Source organism: Atta cephalotes, assembly GCF_000143395.1.
Source record: "Atta cephalotes unplaced genomic scaffold scaffold00044, whole genome shotgun sequence".
Taxonomy (NCBI): domain Eukaryota; kingdom Metazoa; phylum Arthropoda; class Insecta; order Hymenoptera; family Formicidae; genus Atta; species Atta cephalotes.
In genome coordinates, this window is record NW_012130108.1 from 419,170 (window position 1) to 432,474 (window position 13,305).

General features: G+C 36.8%; 1 protein-coding gene across 1 annotated transcript; it reads right to left on the reverse strand.

Annotated features, from left to right (window-relative positions):
* Window positions 1–4,432: 4,432 nt before the first annotated feature.
* LOC105622369 (hairy/enhancer-of-split related with YRPW motif protein) lies at window positions 4,433–10,893 on the reverse strand. The gene is made up of 3 exons (XM_012203793.1): window positions 10,253–10,893; window positions 9,493–9,707; window positions 4,433–4,842 (listed from the first exon to the last, which is right to left on the reverse strand). The coding sequence occupies exons 1-3, from the start codon at window positions 10,891–10,893 to the stop codon at window positions 4,433–4,435; spliced, it is 1,266 nt and encodes a 421-aa protein (XP_012059183.1).
* Window positions 10,894–13,305: the final 2,412 nt, after the last annotated feature.

Consider the following 13,305-nt stretch of genomic DNA (forward strand, 5'->3'; position numbering starts at 1 on the left):
ATATATATAAAAGAGGAATTATATAAATGTGAATGTATAATATGGATGATGCGTGTTGATATACTTTATCGTCTCGATAAGGCTGTGACTTTGTAAAGAGGATGTGAGTGTCGTAAATAAAATGGTTTTATTGACGAACCCGAACGTGTTCCCATGACCCCTGTCATCATATGAGTTTCATTGATCGCGCGACGTGTTGAAGAAATATACATACGCGGCCGTACGCTACAAAACGTATCGCAAGGTATACAGGAGTCCTTCGTTTGAATTGGTAATGATATCGATCGCGCGATTTTCTCATTACGGCGCGTACCGTGGCGTAACAATCATTCTGGAGGAATATATAATAAGAATTATAGTCCCTCGCGAGCAGCCAACTATAGTTTTTTGCCTCTATAATTTGGTTTTCCTATACGGCATAGAAGCAAGAAGTGTAGCAACATTAAGAAGTGCTGCAATGTTACTGCAATATTACTGGAACGTTGCAATGTTGCTGCAATATTGCTGAAACAATCTGCGCTATGGCAATCTATACAACAATATAACCTATACTTATAACATGGAACTTGATAACGATTTTCGCGATCTATTTATGCGTCAAAACACAGTTTTCTTTTGATATCGATTGCGATCGATTACTTTAATATGGCTGCAATGCGAAGCTTCCTTATATTCCGTACAACTTTTCAAATTGTAAGCTTTTGTTTAAAATGAAAAGCTACCTTAGAAGATCCTTTTAAAGAGATCCTCTTGAGATTTTTCTAAGAAGATTTCTAGAAAGACTCATTTAAAAATCAATTATATGACGAATCTTAAGAGGAACCTGACAATATGGTTTCCTAAATGTACTACTTTATATAAGTAGCCAATTGATAATAATAAAAATTATTATTTCTACTTGAAATGTTTTTTGGTAACAGCGAAAAAAACTTGTATATATTTTTCATTTAAGCTATCAATAAAAGCTTTTCTTGAAAAATTAAAAAAAAATCATTGTTTTAGATAACGAAATGTATAATATGACAAGAGAAATTTGTTTATTAAAATAGAATGCATTTGAAGCTGGAAAAAGGATTCTGATTTTGACACAAATTGTCTGTCATTTTTATTAAATATGATTGATAGACTTTTAACTGCATTCGCAACAGTATAGGGATTTAAGAATTTAATTTCTTTTTTAATTAGATCCACTTTTCTCTTTAAATTTTATAGGATTTCTAAATATTTTATCACATTTTTAAAACGTTTAATTCATAAACAAAAGATTAAGGAATGCAAGAGTTCCAATATTTAATTCTTTTTTTAATTTCGAATATAGCTTTTACATATCGACTACTTATATAAAGATACCTGAATCAAATAAGTATAATACATCTAATTTATTTTATTAAAAAAAATTCTTGTTTTAGAAATATTGAAATACACTAACAATGAAAATAAAATCTTTATTAGTAGGCCTTATTTAATGCTGAGCCTCAGATACTTTATTAGTATTATTTATCTCACTTTTCTTTTTGTGCTTTTTCCTAGTATCAATCGCAGTAATTTCAATGTAGGTCGAACAGCTCGCATCACTGACTCGGAAAACGATCTTTCTGTTCTACGTTATTCTGATGAGCGGCGTCAAGTTTTGACAGGAGATCACGTGGGCGCGTTTTGCGCAATTATGCGCGCGTGCGACTGAAGGAGGATCGCATGTAACGAGCATGCTCTGCACAATGAGTCGCACGTGGCCGCGCAATATCAGTAATTCCCGAAAATTAGGTTTTGTCCACGCTGTCTCGAGCGAAGAGCGCGCGAGAACAAAAAAAGTAGCCGTGGCTAATTATCAGGCCGGTTTATTAAAAAAAATGGCAAGAAAGAAGAAAAAAAAGATGCGCGGGCGCATACGCGAACTATGTCGCGAAACTAATGACTTGCAAAACTGGTTTGCGAATATAATGCGAACGAGAAGGGTCGTAAGCCCCGCATTGTTCTATCCGAGAATATCCTACATTTACAAAAGAGAATTTTGCATGAGAAAAGGAATGGAGCGGCAATGTTTTCTTTTCCTCTTCCCCGAATACGTAAATTCTAGCTCGCAATTTTCTGTCAGTTTCGTGAGGCACGGCTGTGTAGAATAACAAAAGTCCATTCGTTTGTCACGTATGACAAGGTGACGCAAAATGAAGTAATTGCAATTGAATATGGCCTAGTACATGGTCTACTTGCTGTGTGTATGGTAGTTTCTATATATATGCGGTGCGTGCGTGCGTGCGTGTGTGTGTGTGTGTGTGTGTGTGTGTGTGTGTGTGTGTGTGTGTGTGTGTGCGTGTGCACAATAATTAAATCTTCACTGCAGCTATAAAAGTATTGAAAATATCGAAAAATATTGATAATATTTCATACTTTCAATTAAAGTATCTTAAAATATGTCATAATTTTTCGTGTATGGAAAATTTAAGAAAAATGTAGATTTTGTCGGTATATATTTTTAAAAACTGTTTCAACTTATATAAAAAAATCTGAGAAATTTTCTAAAAAGTTAGAAATTCTAATAAAATTATATAGAAGTTCTGTGAAAAAAAAAATTTGCAAGTTTATATAGAAAACAAAGTCTAGAAGTTTATATAATAATTTATTAAAATAATTCTGTAATAAAAAAGAGAAAAAATTTTCTTTGATAAAATAAAATAATCGCAATCAGATGTTTTTTGAACGCTATTGATGGTTTCGTCAATCTTAAGTTCAATCAATTCGGATATCCGTATTTCAGATCGGAATAAACATAAACAGATTTCGTAATAGTAATATATAGAACGTGTAAATATCTTCGATGTTTGGACGGTATCGAGTTTTATCAGATTTTACGAATGATTGATGAGGACGTAGCTGCCGGATTCAATTTACTCTGCTTCTCCAGGAACTACCCCAATTTCGGTTATCTAACAAGAATACCAAATTCGAGGTCACATAGTTTCCTACGATTCACGTATATTTCGATTAACAATTCTCAGAAACGCGTTATTGATTAGACTGTTGGAGGAAAGTGCAAAGGGAGAAATTACATGCGACAAGATTTTATTTGTATTCCTCGTGTTATCACTTTATTACAAAATTGTATTGCAAAAATACTTGGATTTCTCCCACACGTATATACTGAAATGCGTAATGGCACGTTGCGAATGCGTATGATGACCGTTTCTTTTTCTTTTTTCTTTCTTTTTATTGATGCTTGAACTTTAAACGCTCGCGCAATCATTTATTGCTTTGTGACGAGCGCGAACGAGTCAAACGATACCATAAAAATACCGGTGCAGCCAATTACGAGATATCTGATAAAATTACGAATTCTTATTATTTACAAAAACGTATGTACAATTTATATATACAATTTTTTCTTTATCAATAAATATCTTTTTTTCAGTTAGGTACTCGCATGACTATCATTATCTCACTCATTGAAAATATATTGATATATAGATTTGATCGTTGTGGAAGTTCCTGAGATATGTTCGAAAACATTGTACAAAATGTATATTATATGTACACGAAAAAAACGGCAAAATTCGCCACTCATGTTAGTCTTTCATGCTGCCATAATATTCGCTAATCATAAACATTGCAAATCGTATACTTTACTATTAACAAATCCTTGAAAAAATAAACAATTGACTTATTAACATGAGCGTGAATACATCGCCTGTAATTAAGTCTTATAAATGAATAATTGACACAAAAGAGCGATATAATTTACATCTTTCTCTGTGATGCTCGATATAGGGTGGACCTTAAATATTCTAAAAAATTTTAAGAGACAATTTCTCACGTTAATTTAAGACGAAAACCATATATCCGAAAAATGGCTTATTTAAAAAAAAATACACATATTAAAATCGAAGGAAAAATCTCGTTTTAAAAAAAAATAAAATTTGAAAATCATTCACGTTATTAAAATGTTATAAAACTTTGTATATTTCAAGAATATATTTCAAGAATATATTATATTTCAAGAATGGAGGTTCATCTTTTGTGACAATATTATATTTCTATTCAAATCAGAGGCGGATCCATGAATAAGTGTATCTTTGAAACTAAGTCATTTTGATCACGTAATCTGAAAATCTTTTAGAATACTTAAAAACCACCCTGTCTTCAGGTCCAGGCAGGACAACAAGTCATGATGACATCAAAATGGCATCCAAATGGCTTCAAAATGATTATTAAAAGTCACTTTTCGATGAGTCACGATTCTAATAAAATATCATTTTGATATTATCGTAATATGTTGACCTGCTTGGGAAATCACTTACATTTTGTATATCGTATTTCATATATAAAACTTTATAAGAGAAAAAGAAAAGTAGCGAAATGGCAAAATTAAAACAATATTTTTCCGGATTACACCGCTCTTGCGCCAAACCTTCATCGATTGCGAATCAAGGGTTCACGGTCAGTACGCTAATTCCGCGCCCCAGGGTCGGTAAGGTTTTCCGTGCTGCTGTTGGGGATACTGTCCGGGATACTGGCTCCAGCCGAGGGTGCTGCCGCCCAAAAGCGGCGGCATGGCACCCGGACCAGGCGGCATTCCGGCGGAGACCGAGCTCGGCGGTGGTTCGTAGCTGCTAGCAGTGGAGGTGGATGTCAATGTCGTGGGAGCCGAAGGCACCGCCGAGGATACGGCCGACGGCGGATGCTCTCGATGGAAGCTCTGCAAGTGCGATAGCAGACGCAGTCGAAGGGGATCTCTCTCGTCCAGGCCCTCCATAGTCACCAGATAGCGACCGACCTCGGCGGCGCATTCGCCCCAGCCTACTGCATGATAATCCATAGCCAGCTTTGTGCTATCGTAGCCTTCTGGTCCTGTAATTGCAATTTGCATTGTGATTATGACGACGATCTCGATTATCGTTAAGCATGATAAATTAATAATATAATAATATTATGATGATAATAATAATATAATGTTAATATATTAATAAACTAATAATAATACAGCCCCTTAGCTATAAATATAAAAATACCCTTCATTTATTACGTTTTCTTGGAAAAGGCGATAATAAAGTCAAAGAAAAACTAATAAAATATTAAAGCTAAAATATTATATCTAAAATATTATAGAAGTAAATATTATTTTCAACTGTATTTTTAATTTTTTAAACATTTGTTGTTATAAGATATATAGAATGCTTACGTCAATTTTTGGAAGTGCTTTATATTTATGATTAAGATCGTAATGCGATATTAAATAAAATTAATTTCATACATATATTCGAAGATTTTAAAATGCACGATAAAGAAAGTCTTCTCGAATTTATAATGAATCTCTATATTTATTTATAAGAAATTCTGAACAAAACGGAAGTTGATTTAACTTAAAGTTAAATTAGATTTTAGCTCGTTATCGAACTTCGGAGAAACGTAAATATGGAGACAAAGTAGAAGAATTTTTATATGATATTTCTAATAACGTATGTAGATACGGAAATGCATTGAAAACTTGAATTTCTCCACATTATTTCGCTATACAATTATTTAAGACGCCAATGTTGCAGTTCATTTCCTGAGAATGTTATTCCCCGAAAGAAAGCAGGTGTCAAAAGATGATATCGCCGATTTTTCCGGTGCTTTCCTCGAATCACGCTCCGGCCGGCTCGCAGATTGACAACGTGGAAGTGCATCTGCGGACGGTGAGAGATCCTTTGTGCATTTTTGGTTTTCGCGGCGCAACAATAGTCCGGGGCGTAAGAGCACCGAGGCGAGATGGGCGCCTTGGCTTTAGTAGCAGGCGGCTCATTGTGTATAATGTGGAATGGGACAGGTAGCGTGGGAATCGTTTAGACCCCCATAGGTCGGCCTCGCGGGCCACATGCGAGATACGCACGCATACTACCAAGTGGAGTGTCCTACGTTGTTATGCAAGTTCTCAAACCACCCTGTGCAAACATCACTTATACGAAAGAAAGGCTACTGCGTATCGTATAACAAGCTCTCATTCGTCAAATCATTGCGCGATCGATCTTTGCTAAAGCCTCGATAAGCAAGTGGCCTTGAAACTGCGGAAACATCTATACAAACGGGACATGTCCGGAGCTTGCTTTATATTAAAAAAGAAATAAGGGCGAAACATCAAAGAATGTCAAACTCGAAATATTAAACTCGATAAAACTTTTGCAAATCAGATCAAACTTTTTTAAACCAAATAAAACTTTGTCAAATCAAATAACATTTTTTTTTATTATTGTAGGGAAATATAATGTCCATTTCTATCAATGTAGTACTTTAATTTCGGTTTAATTTACTCTTTCTCTTTTTTTTAATCCTTAAATTTCTGCCATGTAGGATTTTTTAGCACAATTTAGCAAAATTTCGCTCTCAAATTTCCTCATTTTTATTCAAATTTCAATTTTTAATAAATAAAGGTTTTAATATTTTAGTTAGGAAACTAGGGTAACCGTCCCTATTAATATGCCTTTTAGCCAATTTGCTTATTACTAAATTAATTATTAAATATTGTAGCTTTAATTTTATCTGCTTACAATCAATATCGGTTTTTCAACTACTTCTTTTTCTTATAATATTTCTTTAATCTAAAAAATATTTATAATACTTTTGACAAAAGTAAAAAACATGAGTAAGCGGCGATGGCTCTATTAATGTGTCCCAAATTTTCTCCACATTTGACTCATTTTAACATACTAAAAGGTAATAAATTTAAGCTAATTGTTTATGTTAATATTACATAAATCATTATTCCAATTATATTTATTTCAAAGTATACTCATAATTCAACGTTTTCAGCTCATATTTATTTCAAAGTACACTCACAATACAACGTTTTCAGCTCAAATACAGGGCATATTAATTGGGACAAGCTTAAAATCTTGCAGTACGTATTATTGGATTCACATAAATTCCTCATATCTTTCGAAAATTATTTACAATATTTTAATATTCAAAAAATAAAATATTATCTTCGGTATCGTATTAATAATTTAACAAAAAAATAACTTAACAAAAAAAAATTTTTTTTCTTATTTGTTTGTGCTAATTTTCTTTATGACTTATCGAAATACAAAAGCACACTAATAGGAACAGTAACAGACACAGTAATTGGAACAGTTACTCTATTCGATAATGTGATATAAAGAGATATTGAAAAGAATTTTTTCATATTTTTTAAAAGACTAGAATAATAAAACTTAATTGGATGAAAAATCCAGAAAAATAAAGGAAATAAAAATATGAGAGCAGATAAAAAGGGAAGAGCAGATAAAAGGGGGGTTAAAAAGAATAAAAAAATTAAACCAAAATTAAAGTTAATCTATATTAAAAACAGATAAAGAAAATTGCATTATTTGATAAGATATTACTTAATCTGACAAATATACGTAAAACAACGAAACTATCGTTATCGAAACGTAATTCCCGAATGTATATATTAGTGCTCCTATCATTCTCGCCAATCAGAACCGAGATGGTTTTATTTGGCGATATTAAATTTAATATCGCTCACTTTTGGGGACGGGTCGCGCCCCTCGCACGCATTTACAAATAAGGAGGCCACCGCGAGCGAACGAAGCGAACGCTCACGCACATGCACTCGCACGCATGCAAACGCACGCGTGATAGTGCGATGTATGTCCGTGCACGCTTATGCGTAGCTAGCTGGTTTCCCACAGGGTTCGACATCTGCCTCAGGCCCGATCCGTCGAGCGCCTCCCTCGCGAGGGGTGCCGCGCGGGACACCTCATCCCCGGGCCCGCCGCCACCAATCGTGGGAACACCACTTCCAGAGAGTCGTTGACTTCCTGTGCTTCCCACAGGATCTACGCGCCCGGTCCAGCACCTGCTCGCGTGGATCCCGTTTACGCTCGAGCTCCTTTGCGGCCTTCACGGGAAACCATATGCCACTACGATTTTCTTGCGATTTTCTCCACGACGTCGTATTTTTCGAAAAGATTTATCATGAACTAATCGCTCAATGACGAAAAGAAAAAAAGAAATGAAAGAGAAAGAGATTTGTAAATAAAAAAAAATTGATATTATAGTGAAAATAAATATAAGTAATATTGCTAAATATAACTGAAGCAGTGTACTTAAAGTTGTAATAAAAATTTTCCTGAGAATATTTTTAAATTAATTTTCAAGTTGACTAAATTATGTATTTTCCCTGTTATTTTTGTAATAAAAAATAATTATACTACTAATATTTACTTCTTAAAAAATAATTATGGTGATAAAATGAAATATGTATATTTATATCATTCGTGAAGAAGTATTGAAAAATTACAGAGGGACAGTTATAATATATAAAATTATAGAAACCTTGCAAAATACTAATCTTGGAAATCTCATTTATGTATCTACGCTGATAGTCGCTCTCCCGATCAATCTGCTTAATAAGGAAACGCAGAGACGACAGATGGGCATTCGGTTACGCAGTTACAGTTAGCGCTGTTCGCTCTTACGGCCAACAGGTGTCTTCCGGTGGAAAATAAAGGGCTAACAGAAAGACGTAATAATGGCGGAAGAATCAAATTGATGCGAGTGTGTGAGTAGTCGAATCGTGAGATTAATGACGGGGTTGAGGAATTTCAAACGAAGGAAAGAGGTGTCTTATTGATCCAGGAGGATCATCTTCGAGTTCCGCTATGCTTTGCAATGGGAAAGAGGCGTTCCTTCCGGATTTGGGGATCTTATTACTCGACACCGTTACATCTTTCGACATATACTTCCGTTATGTAACTTTCTGCGGAAAGCGATAAATCTTGAATGATTTTTCAAATGCTCAGTGTCGTTAACGGATTAGTTAAATCAAAACTGATTTTCTCCCATTGTTTGACGAATATCAGTCTAATTAATTTTTTTTTCTAATTCTTAGAACTAGAAAAGGATAAAAAATATATTAAGCCGATTGATTAATCTACATTAACAGGAGTGGATATAAAGTCCATCAAATTAAACTGTTCCTAATTACTAAAGCTTTTTTGTCCTTAATTAGAATCTTCATTCTAAAAAATTAATGTCCGTTTCCATTAGATTAACTTTAATCAATTGTTTCTTCAAATTAATTAAACATATTCAAAACTCAAATAAAATAAAATGAAACCAAATTAAATTGTGTAAAAAAAACAAAAAAATTGTATTAAGATAAAATAGGATAAGATATTTTATTACTCATTACATTTGAATTTTTTACATAATTACTTTGATAATTCAATAAAATTATTCAAACCTATATCTATCTAAATTTTTAATTACTTCAGCAAAATATTGTGTTTTCTATGTAAGAATTTTCTAAAAAAAGATAAAGAGAGTAAGTTGAATCGAGACGAAAGTTAATCTCCAATGATGGAAACGGGCTGAGAAATAAAAATAACACCTGGAGATGTCAAGAGTAATATTAGACAAACGAGATTTGCAGCCTTCGCGGTAGAATGACAACTTAATTTAAACGATAAATTCGAGTTGCACGAAGACGAGAGGATTAAAAAAAATGCACGATCTTACCCTTGCTGCGAAGTGTGCGCAGATGCTCGACGGTAAGCTGCAGAATCTCAGCCTTCTCCAGCTTTCCGCTGTGAGGATCCCTCGCCGCTGCCGGGACCAATCTCCTGAGCTCGCCGAGGGACGCGTTAATCCTGTCGCGCCGCTTCTTCTCGATCATCCCCCTCCTGCGTTTCCGCGATGCGTGCTGGCATGAGTCTCCACCGGGCGAGTTGCATCTGCAAAGGGAATTTCGAAGGAAGGGTTGAAAAACAGCGTCAAGACATTCTGTCTGTCTGTCTGTCTATCTGTCCGTGGTCTTCCTTTGTTCTGGACTTTTGCGACTGGGAGGGCGAGAGGAAGTTGTTTTAATTGTACATTGTTGATCTACCTCGCGGAACGCTCGACAACTCGCTCATTAATTTCGACCATGCTAAAACAATACCGTTCTGATTGCGATTTTACCACGAAACAAAGAGGCGCAATATGTCGCGTTGGCGACCGACTATCCAATTGTTTCAACGAGTACATTAAAGAATGTTTTAATTAAGAATATTTTCGATGTATATTCAATTTTGAGAGAAACTAGAAATGTCTATTCAATTCTGCCGAGCAAGATATTTCTTCTTTCAGAAAGAGAATTTAAACTTTAGAGACTATATTATAATGTGAATTGAACTGAACTGCTTTAATTCTGTGTACTACGATTTGTTTATACGAAAAATCTTTCTCTTATATTAAATAATGCTGAAGAAAGAAGAGGTAAAAAAATAAATATACGTACGGCTCTTTGCCGCTCTCCTCCGAGAATACGTCGTCGCAATCTGAATCGCTCATAGTCCTCTTCAGATTTCTCTGCTGATGTCCCTGACTTTGCTGTGACTGCTGTTGCTGCTGTTGCTGCTGCTGCTGCTGCTGCTGTTGTTGTTGCTGTTGCTGACTGTTATCTTGACTTCTCAATTCCGTATCAATCTTCAGTTCTAAGAACTCGTGATTAGAGCGCAACTCCGGCATCTCTGGTCTCATGCTTGATATATCCTGATGCCGGACATCCTGGTGCCTGGACAGTTCCTGGTGCCTGGACAGTTCCTGATGCCTCTGCATCTCCGTCGAATGTCGCAGATCCGGCCGCTGCATCTCGTGTCGTAGTTCCTGACTCCTGAGGTCACCTGGACCAGTCGCGATAGTGTGTCGCAGATCACCGTGGGTGGCAGGAGGACGCATATCATGATGGTGACGCATGTCTGGGTGCTGTGGCGTCGGCTGATACGGGGGATGATGCGGTGGTGGCGGGTAACCCCAATGGTGACCTGACGGCGGCGTCGGCAGCGTCGACAGGTGACCTGGCGCGACCGCGCCGGAAGTGATCTCGGAGGACAGCAGGGTGCTGTTGTCGTCGGAGCGCGCGACCACCACCCGCCACATGTTGCGTCCGAGAGAGGTAGAGAAAGTTAGAGAGAAGGTCGGATAGGAGGATCGATGTAATCGATGAACAGCTCCTCCAACTCGTGTAAGGACACGAAGGTATGCTTAGTCGATTGACTTCGCTCGATTATGCGCTACCGTCTAATGCGATGTGTCGATGTCATAACGATGCACGGACGAGGTATCATTGCAGTCGCAATACAGTCGATGGAGAACGATTGTCAACAGATCTCAATAAGCATCGGCCGTGTTCTGATCGGCTTTTAGCTGGCGAAGGAAATCGCGATCGAGCAATCAACTAATAACTGAAATGCACGGACGACACTGCGATCATCAAATGATGTATAACCCTTCTTGTTTCTTTTCATGAGCGTACAATTTTCTCGGGAGATATAACTCTATTTGATTGGTATCTGTCTAAAGTCTGATCACTATCCTTATAAAAAAATCTGTAGAGTTTCTTCAACGATTAAAAATCATTCTATCTTCACCAAGTATCTATGATTAATCTACAGGTTTCATTAAATATTATGATTAAAAAATGAAGATCAGGATCTTTGCAGAGTCCGCGAAATTCTTGACAAAATTTCCAATATCTTTTCTCATTGTGATGTAGCACTTTGTGTTTCTTTCTTTCTTTCTTTTTATGGACATACAATTTTCTCGAGAGAAGATATCCTCATCTACTCGATTGATGCTTATCTATCACTGTAGATCAGTAGAACTTGTTAGATAATTAAAAATCAAAGCTCGAGATCTTTGCAGGACTCACAAAATCCCCGATATCTCTTGTTGCAGATAATAGCACCACGAATTAAAAAAAAGAATAGCAAAACTCGTGTGGTAGGATTTTCGAGGATTTTTTAAATCCCTGAAAATTCTGAAGTACGTTGAGACAATTTCTTCACGGATTAATTGATCGCGCGACTTCCAAGTTCTTCTAGTGACGTTTCGTGATAGAACGACACTCGCGCGGACGGAATCTTATGGAAGGTCATGGGTGCCCACGCGGCGGGATGTGGTTTCCGGACAGCGAAAGGAACACTCGGGTCCTTCGGCGCACTTGTCTCACGCGGGTGGCGGGAGTTTATCGGCGCCCACGTGCCGCGGCTACCCGCGACGTCGTTCGCGGTCGCGTGCGTGCTCGTGGAGGAAAATGCGCGACTGACGATCGGACGCACTCTCGGCCGGTGCCGTTGCTACCGCTGCTGTTGCTGCTGCAGGCTGCTACTGCTGCTGCAGGATGTGCGTGTGCACTGGTCGCGTGGCGGCCGACGTATGTCGTGTGCGGGAGGACGCAGGGACGACACACGACCGCGTGGTGTATCGGCGATCCTGGTGGGGATGATCGGAGGTGTGCACCCTCGGGATGGAGAGTGGGGCACCGGAGGGGCCCCGCGAGGTGAAAAGCACCCCGCACACGGCGTACAAGAGAGAGCGAGAGAGGGTTGCCGTCGAAGGGGGAACGCAAATCGGGAGGGGCGATTTTCGTGGGAACGTTCGTGGCGACTTGTGTACGAGAGTGCGTGTGTGCGTGCGTGCGTGTGTGCGAGCGTGTGGACCCTTGATTGTGCGACTACCGGTTGAATCCTGTGCTGCACTCGGTCAAGGAGATCGAGGAGGAAGAGATCTTCTCGCCATTCCGGCCATCAGCGGATGTGAGAGAAGAAAGAGACCGGAAACGGTCCTTTTCCAGGCTGGTGTGAATTCCCATCGTTTCCGTTGGAATTGTCGCGTTTGAAAATTATTATTTTCCGATGCTGTAATTTTCTTTAAAGGCTTATCATTTATGTCTTCTAGAAAGCAACGCAATATTTTTAACTTGATGTTCTTATCGTCATTGAGAAATTTCATATAATGTTATTTTGTTAATCTTTATTATGTCAGATCATTTTTAAATGAGTTTGTCAAACTATAAATTTCCAAATATACATCTTTATAGAAATCCAATTGAATTATACTATTAGACAAATAATGATTAACTTATTTTAAGTACTAAAAGCATTAAAACAACAGCATTTCTTAATACTCAAAATAAGTACACTGAAAAAAGAATATTAAATTTTAATAAATATTTGTTTGAATATATTTACAAATATATATTTTATATACAAAAACCATTAATTTGCTTTAACTCATTTTTTATTAAGTAAATATTTATTTAATGTAAGTAAATGTTTACTTAGTATTTAAAGAAATATGTATTAAGATTCAGTACATTTTTCTTTAATGTAATTAGTCACTACTTTTCAGTATTAAATTAAAAGATTCATCGAAATTTCGATCCTATAATTTCATTCACATCGAAATACTTCGTCATTCTTAAATTCTTATAATATCTCTACAAATGGAGGTGAGAATTGTGTTTTTATTCGCACGCGAGAGAGAGAGAGAGAGAGAGAGAGAACAAGT